This window comes from Girardinichthys multiradiatus, chromosome 20, assembly GCF_021462225.1.
Source record: "Girardinichthys multiradiatus isolate DD_20200921_A chromosome 20, DD_fGirMul_XY1, whole genome shotgun sequence".
Lineage (NCBI taxonomy): Eukaryota > Metazoa > Chordata > Actinopteri > Cyprinodontiformes > Goodeidae > Girardinichthys > Girardinichthys multiradiatus.
The window spans coordinates 32,114,848-32,132,078 of NC_061812.1; the positions used below are offsets into that span (position 1 = coordinate 32,114,848).

Consider the following 17,231-nt stretch of genomic DNA (forward strand, 5'->3'; position numbering starts at 1 on the left):
TTTGCATTCAGCTTCCCTGATTTACTACTTTGTAGAATCACACTTCGCAGCAGTACAGCTGCAAGTGTTCTGCAGTTTAAACCAGCTTTGCTCATCTTGGAGCAAACAGTTTGTTCTATTATTCTTTGTAAATTTGCTCAAGCTTAATCAGACTGCATATAAAGGGTAAGTAAAAAAACATTTTGAATTCTTGCAAAAGATTATTAATGGGACATTTGGCTGTATTTTGGCTGTGTCATTCTAACATACATTGATGTAAATAATTTTATTGTAGCTTTGGCTTCAAATTGGATTTCTAATAATTTTATTTCAACAAAGGTTTGGCTCTCCACTTTTCCACATAGGCCAGATTGATGGACTAAACAACTAAGAGTTGTCCTGTCGACAGATTCTCCTACCTACTAACTAGGTGACCTCTGAAGGCAATCAGTTGCACTACATTTTATGTTGTCACTGTAAGGGGTTCTGATGATAAATGCACAGCCTACCTTCTACATACACTTTTAGCGAACAATTTATAAAAATCAATTTATGCTTTTCCTTCTACTTCATAATTATTTAGTGCTTTATGATGGCCTATGGGATAAAAACCCAACAAAATACATTGGGGCTTTTGGCTGTAATGTGACAAAGACATCAAAAAATTCTTCCTTTACTGCCCCTTTAAATATTATAGTGTTAGAAACAACAGTGTTAATTTGAAAAAGTAGTTAACATAGCTAGAGAGAAAAAACTGATTGCTGAAAAAAAGTGAATAGATACTATTTTTATCAACCTTAAGAGTAACTACAGCAACGTTTGCATTGCTATGGTTACTGCAATCTGTCAAATATTCATTAAAGAACTGGCTAAATTTATCATAAAGTGAAAAGGAAAGAAGGGGAGTTTTAGTAATCCACTGATGTCAACACACTAATAAACAGAGAACGGGGACACAAGAAGGGCTCCGATGTGCTGTCAAGATACAAAATTAACTTCTAACATTCACTAGAGCCAAAATCCCATGATTTGGCCTCAAATGGGACCTAAAAACATTTTGCTTTGTGACAATTAATTGTTGATTTTCTACTCCTTCAATGGTATGGTGTTATTCAAGGTATGGGTAAATTCAGGTATGTTGGGAGATCAGATACTCAGCTGCAGCAATTATTGTTTCTACTAAAGACTGTACACACTTTTTATTCTGATACCTTCCTGTCAGGACCAGCATGAACTTTTATCAATTTAAGCTACAGTGGCTTGTCTGTTGGACCCTGTCATTAGGTCCTCACTGTCCCTTCTTTGCACCACTTTAAATTTATACTGACCTCCGCAGACCACTTGCACGCCACGAGGAAACAGTTTTGGACATGCACTGAACCACTCATCTAGCCATCAAAGTTTGTAACTTACCAAATTGCATTACCTTGTGCCATGACCATAGGGACTTTGGTTTTGTTTAACACTTTGGTCTGAGTTTCATCCCTTTTGAGCTTTTTGTCATTTTGGTGTAATTATGTGTCTCAATTCTTTGAACATTGGATGTTGGTTTTGTCTTTACTTTGCAGTTGTTACAGTTTCATATTTGGATTTAAGTTGTAGTCTTAAGTTGGTGTTTTCCTCCAACCAGTTTGCAGTTCCTATTTTAATTTGAAATAATTTTTCTCTTGAGCTCTGTGGTCCTTTTATTTTCTGTTATTCCTGTTTTGGTGTCTCTTTGTTGTTTTTTTGGTTAGCTATTTTGTCATCCTTGTGTTGGTTATGTTCAGCCATTTCCTCCCATTAGACCTCTTCAGGCAATCCTAGCTCCCAATCTGTTAGTAATCACTCGCCTGTTTCCACTCTTGTCCGCCTGGTATTTAAACACCTCTTTTTCCTCCATTCATCACTAGATCCTGTTGTTGTCAGTCTTGCTGTCTCCATGTTCCAGAGCCAGGGTTTTTTCCCCTCCATGTTTAATTCCATTTTAAGTTTGGACTTATTTTTGATAAACCTTAAAGTTTATAATCATACCAGTTGTGATTATTCTGTGTCAGCCCTCCAGTTCCAAACAACCAGGTCCCACCAGAGCTGCAACCTGTCAGTTCAATTCAATTCAATTCAAAAATACTTTATTAATCCCAAAGGGAAATTAAATGTTTAATTAATGAATTAATTGATTAAAGTTTAATCACACTCCTCTTTTTTCTTTTTCAAGGTAGCAGTATTTTCATTGCTGTGTCAGTGAGCAAAATAACTAAATAAATCAGCAATGAAAAACAGCATTATATGAGGGAAGAATGAGAAAAATAGATTTATTTTACAAATATATATGCATATATGGGCAAGTTCATTACTTACCAACTAATACACTGGAGAGATAGGTTTTATGTTTTGTTGAAGTCATCGAATAGATGTGTGGAAAGTATTCACATACTTTTAAAAAGGCAAAGAAATACATAATGGCCAGCAGGAGTGCTGATAATGTAAAAGATAAAAAACAGATTTAAAAATAATAATAACATTAGTAACCACAATTCCAACAAGTCCCAGAGTAATAGTTATAATAAAATGGTTAACAGTTCCATTGTCAGGCTGCAGGATGAGTTGTTTAGTAGCACTGTTGCCTTGCAGCAACAAGGTCCTGTGTTCAAATTCTGACTTATGGTCTTTACGATGGAGTTGCCATGTTCTCTCCAGGTACTCTGGCTTTCCTCCACAGTGCAAAAACATGACTGTTAGGTTATTTGGTTTTTCTATATCTTCCTTAGGTATGAGTGTGTTGTGTGCATGGTTGATTGTCCTGTGTGTCTCTGAGTTGTCCTGTGATGGAATGGTCACCGGTCCAGGGTGTACCCTGGCGCTTGCCCAGTGACCACTGGAGATAGGCCTCAGCTCTCTTGTGACCCTGCAAGGACAAGCAGGTATAGACAATGAATGGATGGATGGAAATTCCATCTTCATTTCCATGATAAAAACTGAAAACTAAAGTGAAACAATAGATATGTACTTGTCTTGCCATCAGTAACCGTGAAAGGCCAGTAATCACCCTCTTCTGTATGTGTTGGTTCTTTAAGTTATTTTTCAGTTCCTTCTTTTATTTTTCTGCTACTCTTCATGCCCCTCGCCCAGTGTGTCCTGTGTCGTGGTCCTCTCGATGTCTCCAGTTTTATTAGTTTGCTATTCATTTTCATTAAATCACTTAAAAATGATCCTACCTGCTCTTCCCCACCTCACCCCAAATGTGAGCTTGTCCATTTTACCTGTGTCTAACAAATAAACCTGAAAGATGAAAATGTTCACATGCTGCCTAATATATTCCACCCACTAATAGATGTCACAATGAAGAGTATATTAGTGTTAGTTGCCTATCAGTGGTCGTAATGTTATGCTTAATAGGTGTTAGAAGCTGAAATCGCTGATTCATGCAAGATCCTGCAGGGTGCGCTGCGCACTCCATATGCATATCTGTAGATATTCCTTGGCCAACCTGAAACCACTGGATAGATAGATAGATAGATAGATAGATAGATAGATAGATAGATAGATAGATAGATAGATAGATAGATAGATAGATAGATAGATAGATAGATAGATAGATAGATAGATAGATAGATAGATAGATAGATAGATAGATAGATAGATAGATAGATAGATAGATGATAATGCCCCAGGAGCTATCAGGTCAGGACTGTGCTCGGTCTTACTGAAATGAGTGGACCCTGGGCGTGCGCGCTTCTCATAGTAGGGGTTCATTTATACAGGCTGTAGTGACAATTGCAGCAGATTCCCAATCCCCTGTGTGTGCGCACAGGGGGACCGTGTTTGTGTGTGTGTGTGTGAGTGAGTGAGTGAGTGAGTGGGAGGAGGAGGTAGCGTCGGTCCGGTGGCTGTGTGCAGGGATTGAAATGGAGAAGGCGGATTCAGCGAAGAGTCGCCCTCACTATCGCCAGGAATAAGGATCTCCACCTGGATATTTGTATTTTTCTGAATGCATGTGCGATGATATCCGCCTTTTTTTTCGAGCAACACCCATTTAGACTTACCCGTCTGTCTCTGAGCTGTCAATCATTTCACGCCGGGGACTCTACATGTGAGTGCATGGCGCGCCCGTCAGGGCGGATCTGGGGTGAAAAAACGCCGGTTAATATGGATAAAAGATCAACCATCATCTCTTCAGCCCAATCACTCGTTTAGGGCATGGCCGTAGAAAGGCGTATTTGGTGCATGAGAAATGCAGCTTAACGGGACTCGTGTGCGCATCTTGGATTGGTTTGGCTGTGTGGCTGCGCGACGTTATTAGGCCCTCTCTTATCATTCATTTAGAGACTGGTCCTCAGGTTCGTAACCGTCACATCCCCCTTTCTTAACCCTGGTTTAGCGACAGTGTCCCATAGCGTCGGTCAGACCGCAGAGCAGTGAAGATGATGTGCGAAGTGATGCCGACCATCAGCGAGGGAGACTCGGCTGGTCCTCCCAGAGGTACCGGCAGCGTCCCGAACGGCTCGGACCAGGAGGCCAACTTCGAGCAGCTGATGGTCAACATGCTAGACGAGAGAGACAAGCTGCTGGAGTCCCTCAGGGAGACACAAGAGACCCTCATCCAGTCTCAAGCTAAGCTCCAGGGGGCGCTACACGAGAGGGACATGCTCCAGCGGCAGATCAATGCCGCGCTGCCTCAGGTGAGCAGGGTGTGGGTTTCTTTGAAGAAACCTCGTTCATTCAAGTCTATAGAACATCAGCTTGTCATGTAATTCAGGGGCTGCATGTCTATTTAATAACAGACTGGACAGGTATCTGAGCAGTTTAAATTTTAGATGACCAATGGGTTTTACCTGGTGCATTTTCCCTGCGCTCAGTGCAGGTTGCAGGCCTATTTATGAGTTTTATTCTAAAGTATTAAATGTCAAATTAATTTACAAAATCAATAGAAAACTGCACACATTTGACCTATAAATGCCTCCATAGTAAGTTTTTAGTGTATCAAATGATGGTAGCACATAGCACTTTTCTAGCCATTTTGAGAACTCAAAGCACTTTACACTATAGTGCCACATTTACCCAGACGCACTCACTTACACAGATACGCAGATGGGTGGTCAACTAGGGGTTGGGTGCCTTGCCCAAGGACAGTTTGGTCACAAATGGGCATTAAGAAAATCAGTATGCATTGAACGAGACTCTTTTTACCCAGAATTTCTCTGTGCTAAATACCAACATAAAATGCATGGCACCTGAAATATTAAAGCCAGCCATTGGATACTGGTATTGCGATGTTGCAGACACTGAAACTGCAAAAACGATGGCAATCGTGCATGTGCCAATTTCCAGTATCAAGGTACACTAAGTTATAAAAAAGTTATGGTTTAAAACTTTTTAGTCATACCCTTTCTACAGGTAGCCAAAGAAAGTGTTCAGATTTTTCACATTTTCTTCAGCTGGTATGATCATAGAGTAACGTAGTGCTGCCCCTCCCCCACTTGTTGCTGTGCAATGCTATCTGCAAGAAACCACACTCTTCCCTTAGGTTTTAAATGATTTTCCTTTATTTCTTTACTTGTTATAAATTATTACATTTTTTTACTTATGCAAACAGTGCATGCCTGAGGCTCACAAATGATCAAAGGTGACCACATCTATGCACACACACATTCACACACCTAAAGATTTATCAAATACCAATGATTGCGACAGCTTTTATTTTTACTTTTCACTCCTGTGTAAGGTTTTCTCTCTCTTTTTCATGTTTTTCCTCTATCCTGAAAAGACTGATATTTTATTGTTTTTTGTTTTAAGTTTACGGTATTGTTTAGGTAGTGTAGGTATTAGTTGTTTGTTCTGCAAATAAAAAAAGACAACAACAAAAAAGAGACATATTGAGCTGCTGCAAACAACTGAAATAGCCGGTGAAAAGCTGAAATAGCCTGAATAACCTGAGATGGTGAAAACTGTGGACAATCTTGATGTGGAAACTAAAGGAGCACCACCCAGTACTCTTATCAACGTTACTCTATTATAGAACTACAGTTTGCAAGCTAAGAGTGTCTTTCAGACACCTGACTGTATGATGGCTAACCCAGCAGATGGGCTGGTTAATAGCAGCTTGTTATACTCATGTAACTCTAAAAACTGCCTAACATTCTACGTAAAAAGCATTTGAAAATGAATTAATTTAACAAATTCTAAATTTATGCCTAAGTCTTTGTACTAAAATAAAAATAATAAATAAATGTCAGTCAGTCATTTTCTACCGCTTATTCCATAGTGGGTCACGGGGAAGCTGGTGCATATCTCCAGCAAGCTATAGGCAGGATGCGGGGTACACCCTGGACAGGTCACCAGTCCATCACAGGGCAACACACAAACAACCATGCAGACACTCATTCACACACCTAAGGGCAATTTAGAGAATCCAATTAACCTAACAAGCATGTCTTTGGACTGTGGGAGGAAGCCAGAGTACCCAGTGAGAACCAACGCATGCACGGGGAGAACATGCAAACTCCATGCAAAAAGAGGGAGTCAAACCCAGGACCTTCTTGCTGCAAGGCAACAGTGCTACCAATGGTGCCACCGTGCAGCCTAGATAACATTTTAACAGTAAAAATCAAAAGTACATTATTTGAGCAGCATATGATATGATTGTTGCTCTTCTGTTGCAAATCAAAGCAAAGAGATCTTGTTATACATTTTTCTGTCACATATTGTGTTAAAACTGTGATACCGTGATACTGTGGTATTTTTAGTCAAGGTTATCATATCTGGAAAATCTCATACCGACCCGTGTGTAATTCCAAACCAAGATATTGTTCGGCTTTAACATTGTGGATTTCGTCTGTAGAGGCCTGAGCCACATGTTAGGAACCCCTGCTGAGGAGGGCACAGCCCTCTTGTAATTACCTCAGTGTAAGCGACCTAACTTCTGTACATGCTGACCTGCATGTAAAAGTGAGATGAGCTGGTTGTAAATCTAGTTATGTTTCACAGTCTTTGTTGGCTTTTTTCAGCAAAAGAGAGCTGAAGAAGGGCTGTTGCACTCACCGTACATGACGACAATAAATGCTCAGCACATACACTCACCGGCCACTTTATTAGGTACACCTTGCTAGTACTGGGTTGGAACCCCTTTTGCCTTCAGAACTGCCTTAATCCTTCATGGCATAGATTCAACAAGGTACTGGAAACATTCCTCAGAGAGTTTGGTCCATATTGACATGATAGCACATTTGATAGCAGATTTGTCGGCTGCACATCCATGATGCGAATCTCCCGTTCCACCACATCCCAAAGGTGCTCTATTGGATTGAGATCTGGTGACTGGAGGCCATTCAAGTACAGTGAACTCCTTATCCTGTTCAAGTAACCAGTCTGAGATGATTCGTGTTTTATGACATGGCGCGTTATCCTGCTGGAAGTAACCATCAGAAGATGGGTACATTGTGGTCATAAAGGGATGGACATGGTCAGCAACAATACTCAGGTAGGCTGTGGCGTTGACACAATGCTCAATTGGTACTAAGGGGCCCAAAGTGTGCCAAGAAAATATCCCCCACACCATTACACCACCACCAGCAGCCTGAACCATTGATACAAGGCAGGATGGATCCATGCTTTCATGTTGTTGAGGCCAAATTCTAACCCTACCAGCAGAGCAGAAATCGAGACTCATCAGACCAGGCAACTTTTTCCCAATCTGCTATTGTCCAATTTTGGTGACCCTGAGCCTGTGCGAATTGTAGCCTTAGTTTCCTGTTCTTAGCTGACAGGAGTGGCACCCGGTGTGGTCTTCTGCTGCTGTAGCCCATCCTCCTCAAGGTTCGACGTGTTGTGCGTTCAGAGATGCTCTTCTGCATACCTTGGTTGTAATGAGTGGTTATTTGAGTTACTGTTGCCTTTCTATCAGCTCAAACCAGTCTGGCCATTCTCCCGTGACGTCTGGCATCAACAAGGCATTTGCGCCCACAGAACTGCCGCTCACTGGATATTCTCTCTTTTTTTGACCATTCTCTGTAAACCCTAGAGATGGTAGTGAGTGAAAATCCCAGTAGATCAGCAGTTTTTGAAATACTCAGACCAGCCTGTCTGGCACCAACAACCACGCCGCGTTCAAAGTCACTTAAATCACCTTTCTTCCCCATTCTGATGCCCGGTTTGAACGGCAGCAGATTGTCTTGACGATGTCTACATGCCTAAATGCATTGAGTTGCTACCACGTCATTTGCTGATTAGAAATTTGCGTTAACGAGCAGTTGGACAGGTGTACCTAATAAAGTGGCCGGTGAGTGTACAGCTGCGTTACGCTCCGACCCTCTCATCTAAATGTGATACATGAAGTCACAGCGTGCCGTGTATTCATCTGTGTGCAAGAAAAAGAAAGCAGGGAGGAAAAACCATGCTGATTGAGAAGCAGGCTGCTACCTCTTGTGGAGGAAACATGGCTGCTTGTTAGAGCACATGGCCCTGGGCTGCTTGCTTCCACACACATCTGTGCGCATTTGTGTGCATGTGTAGCTTTTGATGTGAGCTGTCATGCTTGTCTTCTAATCCCACATGTTATTTTTTATTGCTGCAATAATATTAGTTATGCAGTCACATACCTACAGGGACGTTATGACTGATCTGTACATGCTCAGTGAAGAAGTGAAAGACTATTTGGCTACAAATTTGATTCTCTCACTATATCAGTCAGACTTTCAAAAAATAGCTGCTATGAAAGTCATCAGTGACAACACTCTTGGTGGCAAGCAATGCTATGTTTTCTCTGAAGAGCTGAATGCTGTCGATCACTGGATTTTAATTAAACCCTTTGGTTAGATGGTTTGCAAATAATCTCCTATAACCCAGACAATTTAGATAGATTGTTCTATCTCAGACCTATTGTAAGTTTATGAATGTCCAGAATGTCCAACAAGGTTAAATTGTTTGCCTTTTTGTTTTCTTAACAAACAAACGACCTAGGACAGAGCATTTCAAGTACAGCTTTTTCAATTCTATGCTGATAAAACTGTAATTTACCGCTCCGCACTTATTCAAGGCTTTTGAGTATCTTCAATCTGTCTTTGACAGAGTACAAGAACAGTTCCATCACATATAGCTTGTTTTAAATGAAGAGAAAACAAAGCATATAATTAGGAATTTGAGAAACGGCCAAAAAATAGAGTTGATGTCTACTTTTATATATTTAGGAGTTTTAATTGATTATAATTTGTCTTTTAAGGAGGACGTTCATATCTTTTTAAAGAAAGCTAAAATTGTTATCACGATTTTTTTATATATATAATTCTAGCTTTTCTTTTCATGTAAAGCTATAGGTAGAATCAACCCTTTCACCTCTTATTGTCTGTGGTGATGCACTGTATATGTATTCCAGTTCTTGTCTTCACATGTTGGATAGTGTATATCACAGATCACTTACATTGGTGCATACTCATATACAAAGCCACTTTAGGTAAAATTCCTTTACTTTCCATCCATTTTGATATAGAGAAAAGGAAATCAATAAATCAAACAACAATTAGCTCTGTGCAAGTGTTTTATGTAACTGATTATTTTGTTGTAAGATGATTGTAATTCCACTGTGTTGCCAAAAGTATTTAGATGCTCATCCACATCCTTAATTTTAGTGTTTTCTGAGAACTACAATTGCCACAGGTGTAAACAAAAATCAACCACCTTGACAAGCTGAGTGCTTCTACAAACATTTCTGCAGAATGTGTGACTCTCCACTGAATGACTCAGTGAATTCAAGCATGGTACCATGACAGGATGCCACCTGTGCAATAGATGAATTTGTGAAATTTCTTCAGAACCGAGCAATCCACCGTCAACTGTTTGTATAAAAAGTGGAACCAACTGGTAACAAGAGCCACTCAACCACAGAGTGATAGGCCACATAAAATGATGAAGGCTGTCTCATGCATCACGGGTTGCCAAATGTGTGCAGAGTCAGTCCTTTGGCCTTCAGATTAGCTCAAGAAGAGTGTACAGAGAGCATAATGGTATATGTTTCTATGACCGGCAGCCAAGGAAACCTATCATGAGTATAACATCCAAACTTTGCATTGCAAGGTAAAACCTTATATCAAAGCATTTGTATTAAAAATATGATAGTATTAACATTTATGGATGTTGAGGTAAAACAATATTTATGGAAGTATTGTGTATGTTTGCTAGGTCATAGTCCTGTGATCTCCAAAACCTGATTAAATAAAGAAAACAAATTAATGTTCTTGCTTCTGTTCTTACAAGTACTATACACACGTTTGCATTGCTCAGTGCTAAGCATCCGAGTAGTCAATCCCCACACACACACACAGAACCATGAGATGATCCCATGGATAGGGGGTGAAGTGATACAGAAAAATGAGGAAAATCCCAGTTGGAATCGATTTCCTCTCAGTTTAACTCTGCTCGACTGAGGAATGAGGATTGCCTGTTTTTGATGCATTACTGTGCAAAGAGCAGGCTGCAGTTTATAATGATGAGTGGGAAGTGTGGAAAAAACACATACTGTACCTGATATCTCAAGTTAAAGTGTGATGAATATATTAGAGCATGTTGGTGATGCTCCTGACCCCCTGTATCCTATTCTGTCAGTGGAAATTAGGTTAACTTCTCTCTACGTGGGCGTTGCTTATGTATTTATGTCCTCAGGTCAACATAATATCACAGGTTTTGGTTTAATGTTGTCGCCATCACTGTGTTGCCCTTGAGTTAGCAGTGGCTGCATATGTTTTTATTAATGTGCTGTTTCAGTCCTTATAGGTGCATACATTTTAGCACAGCCGTATCGCCTAGTCTAAAAGCAAATTTATTTTCATTTGGCAATCAGATGTTTTGTTTTCACCCTGCACACATGTGTGTGTGTGTGTGTGTTTGGTCCTCTGTAGGTTTCCTGACTCAGTGGGACTCGTCTGACCCAGAACTGTCAGGTCCATGTGTTTCCTTAAAAAGATGCATACTCAAACTCCTACAAATAACAGGAAGAATGGCTCCAAATTCAGGGATTTTTGAATGTTGTTTGACTGAAATAAATACATACATCGCAACTTGCATCAGTGCCCATATTTATGTTTGCCTCAGCAGGATGATAAAAATGGCACAGCACTTGCATTTCATCACCCCCCCCACACACATGTAACATAATACCACATAGGCAAGTATGAATATGTTCATCAGCAGCAGAGAATAGTTTTCAGATTAACACGTCAGCCCATTACTGAGCATAATGCTTCTATTGCAGCTCTAAGAGATGGGCTTGCCATACACAAATTAAGCTTTAAGGACACACACACACACACACACACACAGACACGCACACATGTCGCGCCTACGTTTGATTTCTATTGTTGCATACACTCAAACACATTGTTCGTTTTGTGTGTGAAGAAAACTGTTCTGACACTGTCAGAGAAAATGTGCTGTAAAGCAGCTGCATGTTAAAATGGGAGCGTGCTGCGAACAGGACGGAGAGTGGACGAGCATCATATGTGTCCAAACTAAGCAGGTCACGGTTCTTCAGCTGTCACTTGCTTCAAAAAAGCTTATTTATGTGTTTGGAGTAAAGAAAAAAAAATAAAACGTGAATATTTTGCATTAATAAAAAAAATATTGAAAATATGTAAAAAAAAAGTTACTTTAACTTTATTGAACTTTTGACTTTTTTGGCTGCAAAGAAAATTAGTTTACTTCTGTAATGAATTTCATAATTAACTAATTATAATCAAATGATTTGACGTTTTCTCTGGAAAAACACATTAGTTATTATTCCTTGTTCAATTTTTTGTAAGATGTTCAGTGGTGTTTGTGCGTTTGTAATTGTCTGTGTGTAATTGCGTGCGTGTAAGTGTGTGTGTGTTTAGACACCTGTTTCAGTCAGACACAACGCCGGCTATTTTTGCCACTGTACACGAGCTGAGATAAAGATACACACCTCCATGCCCTTCCAAAACAATCGTCTCTGTTCCAGTTTCACCTTCTCTGTTTCCACTCTGATAAACACCTACAGGACACATGTACAAAAGGTTCCAAATGTTTAGTTTTTTTCTAAGGTCACGGGTAGTTTTTCATAGTTGTGTTTTCTGTTTGTCCTTGTATGGACTCTTGAACTGTCAGGCAGTAGTTTTTGTTTATGTGGGAAAGAGTGTATGCCTTTGAGGTTACTGTATGTGCAAAAGTTTCCACCCTCGTTTTCCCTCTGGCGTTACCAGGTAAGGGTTGATGAAATCTCTCTGTAACAGCAGGACAAATTGATTTACAAGCCTCTGCATCTGGCACTCTATTATTAGTTCTTTTTTCCCCGTTTTTCGTACATTGGTTTCTTTCTATCTATATGAACTTCTCACTAACCCAGGAGTTCAGTAATTGATCTCTCACCCTGTGGTCCTGGCCTACTGCTGCTGTGGTTGACTGCTGAATGCTGCACAACAGAGTAGTACCAATAGGATGAGTTCAAAACATCGTCTCAAACAGGCAGGAGACCAATGAACTCTTTTAAAAATTAATTTTCATTTAAAAACATATATGAACTCACAGCCTCGATTAAAGCTCAAGTCTTGAATCAAATACTGAAATCCTCTTCAACTGAATTTTATTTTTTCCCTTATTTGTAATATTTATAAAAATAAATTATGTAATTTTAATTGTGTTTTAGATCACCTACTTGAAGTTTGTGTAAATGATTATTTTCTAAAAATGTTAAATGGAAGAAACTTAAAGTGTTTTTCCAGCTATACTGACAACTTAAGGCTCTTTTCCACTATGAGCCACGGGCCCTCACTACTCTACTTCAGATATTTTCATATGAATGATTTCTGCACTGTTTTTGCAAATCTGCCTATGTATTATCTAATCTATCAATTTAAAAATGCTGAAGCACACATGCTGTGCCAACAGGTGCCGATGATGTTCAAAATTAACCACATCACAACTGAAAAGAAGAAGATCCTAAGTATGGCTAAAGCGATTTTTGGAGCATTTCTGCCTTCACGTTTAATTTTAGAATATGAAGCACATACATACAAAGGTTTACAAATATTTAGCACGTGCTAATAGCTTTGTGCATCTTGCCCTGAGTTGTACAGTGTGAATTAATTTTAGTTAGGTACACTTAGTGGGTTAATTTTCTAAAGTTATATTCAACCCTGCTGACGAAGAGTTGAGAATAGTCAACACTCCATTGCAAAGTGTTCAGCTGGCAGTTTTAAAGACTTTTCAACTGAAAGTAGAGATTAAATCACTCAATTTTCAATTACAGAAGGCCAGTGTTCTGCATGTTTTAGAAGCTGCTCTGCTCCAGATACAAATAGATGATTTATCTCCTCTCTTCAAGTTGTACAGGCCATAAGCCATTCAATTTACTCCATCAGTAGAGCATGCACACATTTTAAGTTAAATCGGACTTAACAGTTTAAAATCATTAATAATTACCTTCTTGTGATTTCCAGTCCCACTTTTCTGTCCGTGGTAATTATTTTTGTAGTTAATTTTTAACTGTGCACTAACAGATTACTCTGCAAGCAAACTCAAAAGAGTTATTTGTTTCATTTTGCTCAAACTTTAAATATGCTGTCAGAACTTCAGTCGTCCTGACTAGACGTTTTGGAGTGGTTTGAATGTAGTGCAAGTCCAATAAAGGGGAAAGTAGATCACAGAAGATAATTTGTGTTCAAAGCAATGAATAAACACATGACCTTCAAACCTCTGTCCTTGTTCTAATATTTAGGTCAGGCTAAGATATGCCAGGGTATTTTACATTATTTTATCAAGGCCAGCAGAAGGGAGCCTTGCAGGCTTGACATGTAGCCACCATAGTTATTGCATTAAAGGTGTGTTGTGCATGCAGTTACAGTGTGAGGCAGTGTGGGTGTCAAAGATAATATATGTTAAACTGCTGAGGAAAGGAGCTCGAAGGTCTCATGCAGTATTTAGAAGTGAAACAACATTATATAATTTGCAGTTTTCAAGAGTAAGTATTTGCTAAGCAATTCAACTACCTCAAATTACAGGTCCTTCTCAAAATATTAGCATATTGTGATAAAGTTCATTATTTTCCATAATGTCATGATGAAAATTTAACATTCATATATTTTAGATTCATTGCACACTAACTGAAATATTTCAGGTCTTTTATTGTCTTAATACGGATGATTTTGGCATACAGCTCATGAAAACCCAAAATTCCTATCTCACAAAATTAGCATATCATTAAAAGGGTCTCTAAACGAGCTATGAACCTAATAATCTGAATCACAGAGTTAACTCTAAACACCTGCAAAAGATTCCTGAGGCCTTTAAAACTCCCAGCCTGGTTCATCACTCAAAACCCCAATCATGGGTAAGACTGCCGACCTGACTGCTGTCCAGAAGGCCACTATTGACACCCTCAAGCAAGAGGGTAAGACACAGAAAGAAATTTCTGAACGAATAGGCTGTTCCCAGAGTGCTGTATCAAGGCACCTCAGTGGGAAGTCTGTGGGAAGGAAAAAGTGTGGCAGAAAACGCTGCACAACGAGAAGAGGTGACTGGACCCTGAGGAAGATTGTGGAGAAGGGCCGATTCCAGACCTTGGGGGACCTGCGGAAGCAGTGGACTGAGTCTGGAGTAGAAACATCCAGAGCCCCCGTGCACAGGCGTGTACAGGAAATGGGCTACAGGTGCCGCATTCCCCAGGTCAAGCCACTTTTGAACCAGAAACAGCAGCAGAAGCGCCTGACTTGGGCTACAGAGAAGCAGCACTGGACTGTTGCTCAGTGGTCCAAAGTACTTTTTTCGGATGAAAGCAAATTCTGCATGTCATTCGGAAATCAAGGTGCCAGAGTCTGGAGGAAGACTGGGGAGAAGGAAATGCCAAAATGCCAGAAGTCCAGTGTCAAGTACCCACAGTCAGTGATGGTCTCGGGTGCCGTGTCAGCTGCTGGTGTTGGTCCACTGTGTTTTATCAAGGGCAGAGTTAATGCAGGTAGCTATCAGGAGATTTTGGAGCACTTCATGCTTCCATCTGCTGAAAAGCTTTATAGAGATGAAGATTTAATTTTTCAGCACGACCTGGCACCTGCTCACAGTGCCAAAACCACTGGTAAATGGTTTACTGACCATGGTATCACTGTGCTCAATTGGCCTGCCAACTCTCCTGACCTGAACCCCATAGAGAATCTGTGGGATATTGTGAAGAGAACGTTGAGAGACTCAAGACCCAACACTCTGGATGAGCTAAAGGCCGCTATCGAAGCATCCTGGGCCTCCATAAGACCTCAGCAGTGCCACAGGCTGATTGCCTCCATGCCACGCCGCATTGAAGCAGTCATTTCTGCAAAAGGATTCCCGACCAAGTATTGAGTGCATAACTGTACATGATTATTTGAAGGTTGACGTTTTTTGTATTAAAAACACTTTTCTTTTATTGGTCGGATGAAATATGCTAATTTTGTGAGATAGGAATTTTGGGTTTTCATGAGCTGTATGCCAAAATCATCCGTATTAAGACAATAAAAGACCTGAAATATTTCAGTTAGTGTGCAATGAATCTAAAATATATGAATGTTAAATTTTCATCAAGACATTATGGAAAATAATGAACTTTATCACAATATGCTAATATTTTGAGAAGGACCTGTAATTATCAGTTGTTGTCATGATTAAATATTTTTTAATTTGCTGAAAATGTGGTGTTTTAGTTCCAAAATGTAAAAAAAGGCTGCCTTTCTTAATTGAGATCAAATTATTATGGATTTCAAACAAGACATTTAATTTAACATCAGATCTTCCGTACAACACAAAGTGGCATTGTTTTACAGTTGGGATTCCTCATAGATACTGTCAAAAGCACTGTCGGCACACCACCCTGCATCTTCAAAGGCACTGTTTCTTTTCACAAATGTCTCCTCCTCATCCAGAGTGTGCGTGCTTGTAATATCTGTAAGTGTGTACGGCCTACAGCTAATATTGCTTATGCATGGATGGCTGAAACAGCTTTGTGCGCCCTGATAGGAGGATATTGAGGTGAGGGGAGGACGGGGCACAGGCAGATGAGAATTTACCATGTCTCATTGGTCTGTTTCTGAAGCTCAGATACTATGATGTTTGTTATGTAAACTCCAAATAGTGGAGCTAAGGTTGAAGGAAATTGGAGCATGAAGTGAGCAGCTGAACGTCACCGGGAAGCTCTGTAGGAGAGAGAGAGTAAAATAGGATCTGACACTGACACAAACAGAGGTCACAGTTTTACTGATCATGCGACTGTATTGATGTTATCCACATTCTTCTGATACTGTAAAGACATGTCTTTGTTTTGGAGACACCTAAACAGTGCACTTTATAGCCCCTGGTTATCTAAACACCTTAAAAGCTTAAATATCTTCTAAAATGTTTCGTAAACCTTTAGTGGAATACTAATAGAGCCGTTTTATAGTTGTATTGCACGTAGTTACATATTCAGGCATATTCAGTCACATTTTCTGACATACTGATACTGTACTCGTCACGCTAATTGATCCAATTAAAGTTAGATTATATTAAACTGTGAATAAATTTACGGCTTTTCTGCTACTTTCACACCACTGTACTCAGGGGTAGGGGTGTTAAGCATTGATCGAAAATTATTTCAGAATATTGTTTACCATTTTCTTAATGAAAGTGATCTTATGTTCTACCTTTAATCCCGGTGAATAGGATATTTACTGTTGTCTATTAGTGATACTTAAAAACAGCACAGAAATACTTATTTTTATATAAATCAAAATGAAATCACTGCAACATTCTATCAATTAAGAATATATATTTTCATCAATTTCTATTAAAATTATGAACAGCAACGTAAAGTCTCTGTCATAAACATATCCTCTTATAGCAGGTATGTCAGCAAAATGACACCAAGAGCATGTATCTAAAACCTATTTTTAGGTATTGCACTAAACATTCAACTAATTCACTGACTTGTATGAATCAATTTATTCAGCCAAAAGTTCATGTTTGTTACTGCAGAATATGTTTTTGAATCAAACACATTCTGCTTACATTACTTTTCAACGTAAACTTTATAGGTAAAGTCTGAAATATGGATAAAAATAGTTTGCAATTTCTGATGGAGAACAAACCTTGCTTGGGCAAATTATCCATCAAATAGGATACTTGAAAACATGACCTAGAAGGCTATTTGTTTGATGGAAAAAAAATCTACTGGTCTTTAGATAAAATAAACTATTTTGTTGGACCACAATTTCAAAAATAAACCCTGTTTTTGACATTCACAGGAATTAAACAAAGCTGATAATAAG

General features: G+C 39.4%; 1 protein-coding gene across 3 annotated transcripts in view; it reads left to right on the plus strand.

Annotated features, from left to right (window-relative positions):
- The first annotated feature begins 3,797 nt into the window (after window positions 1–3,797).
- Window positions 3,798–17,231, plus strand: part of ppfia4 (PTPRF interacting protein alpha 4) — a 109,216-nt gene continuing 95,782 nt past the window's right edge. The window contains exon 1 of one of the 3 annotated variants that reach the window (XM_047347557.1): window positions 3,798–4,640. In XM_047347557.1, the coding sequence (XP_047203513.1) occupies window positions 4,383–4,640 (258 nt within the window). In that variant the 5' untranslated portion in view covers window positions 3,798–4,382. The remainder of the gene's footprint in view (window positions 4,641–17,231) is intronic. The other 2 variants (XM_047347555.1, XM_047347556.1) reach the window with 2 other exon arrangements.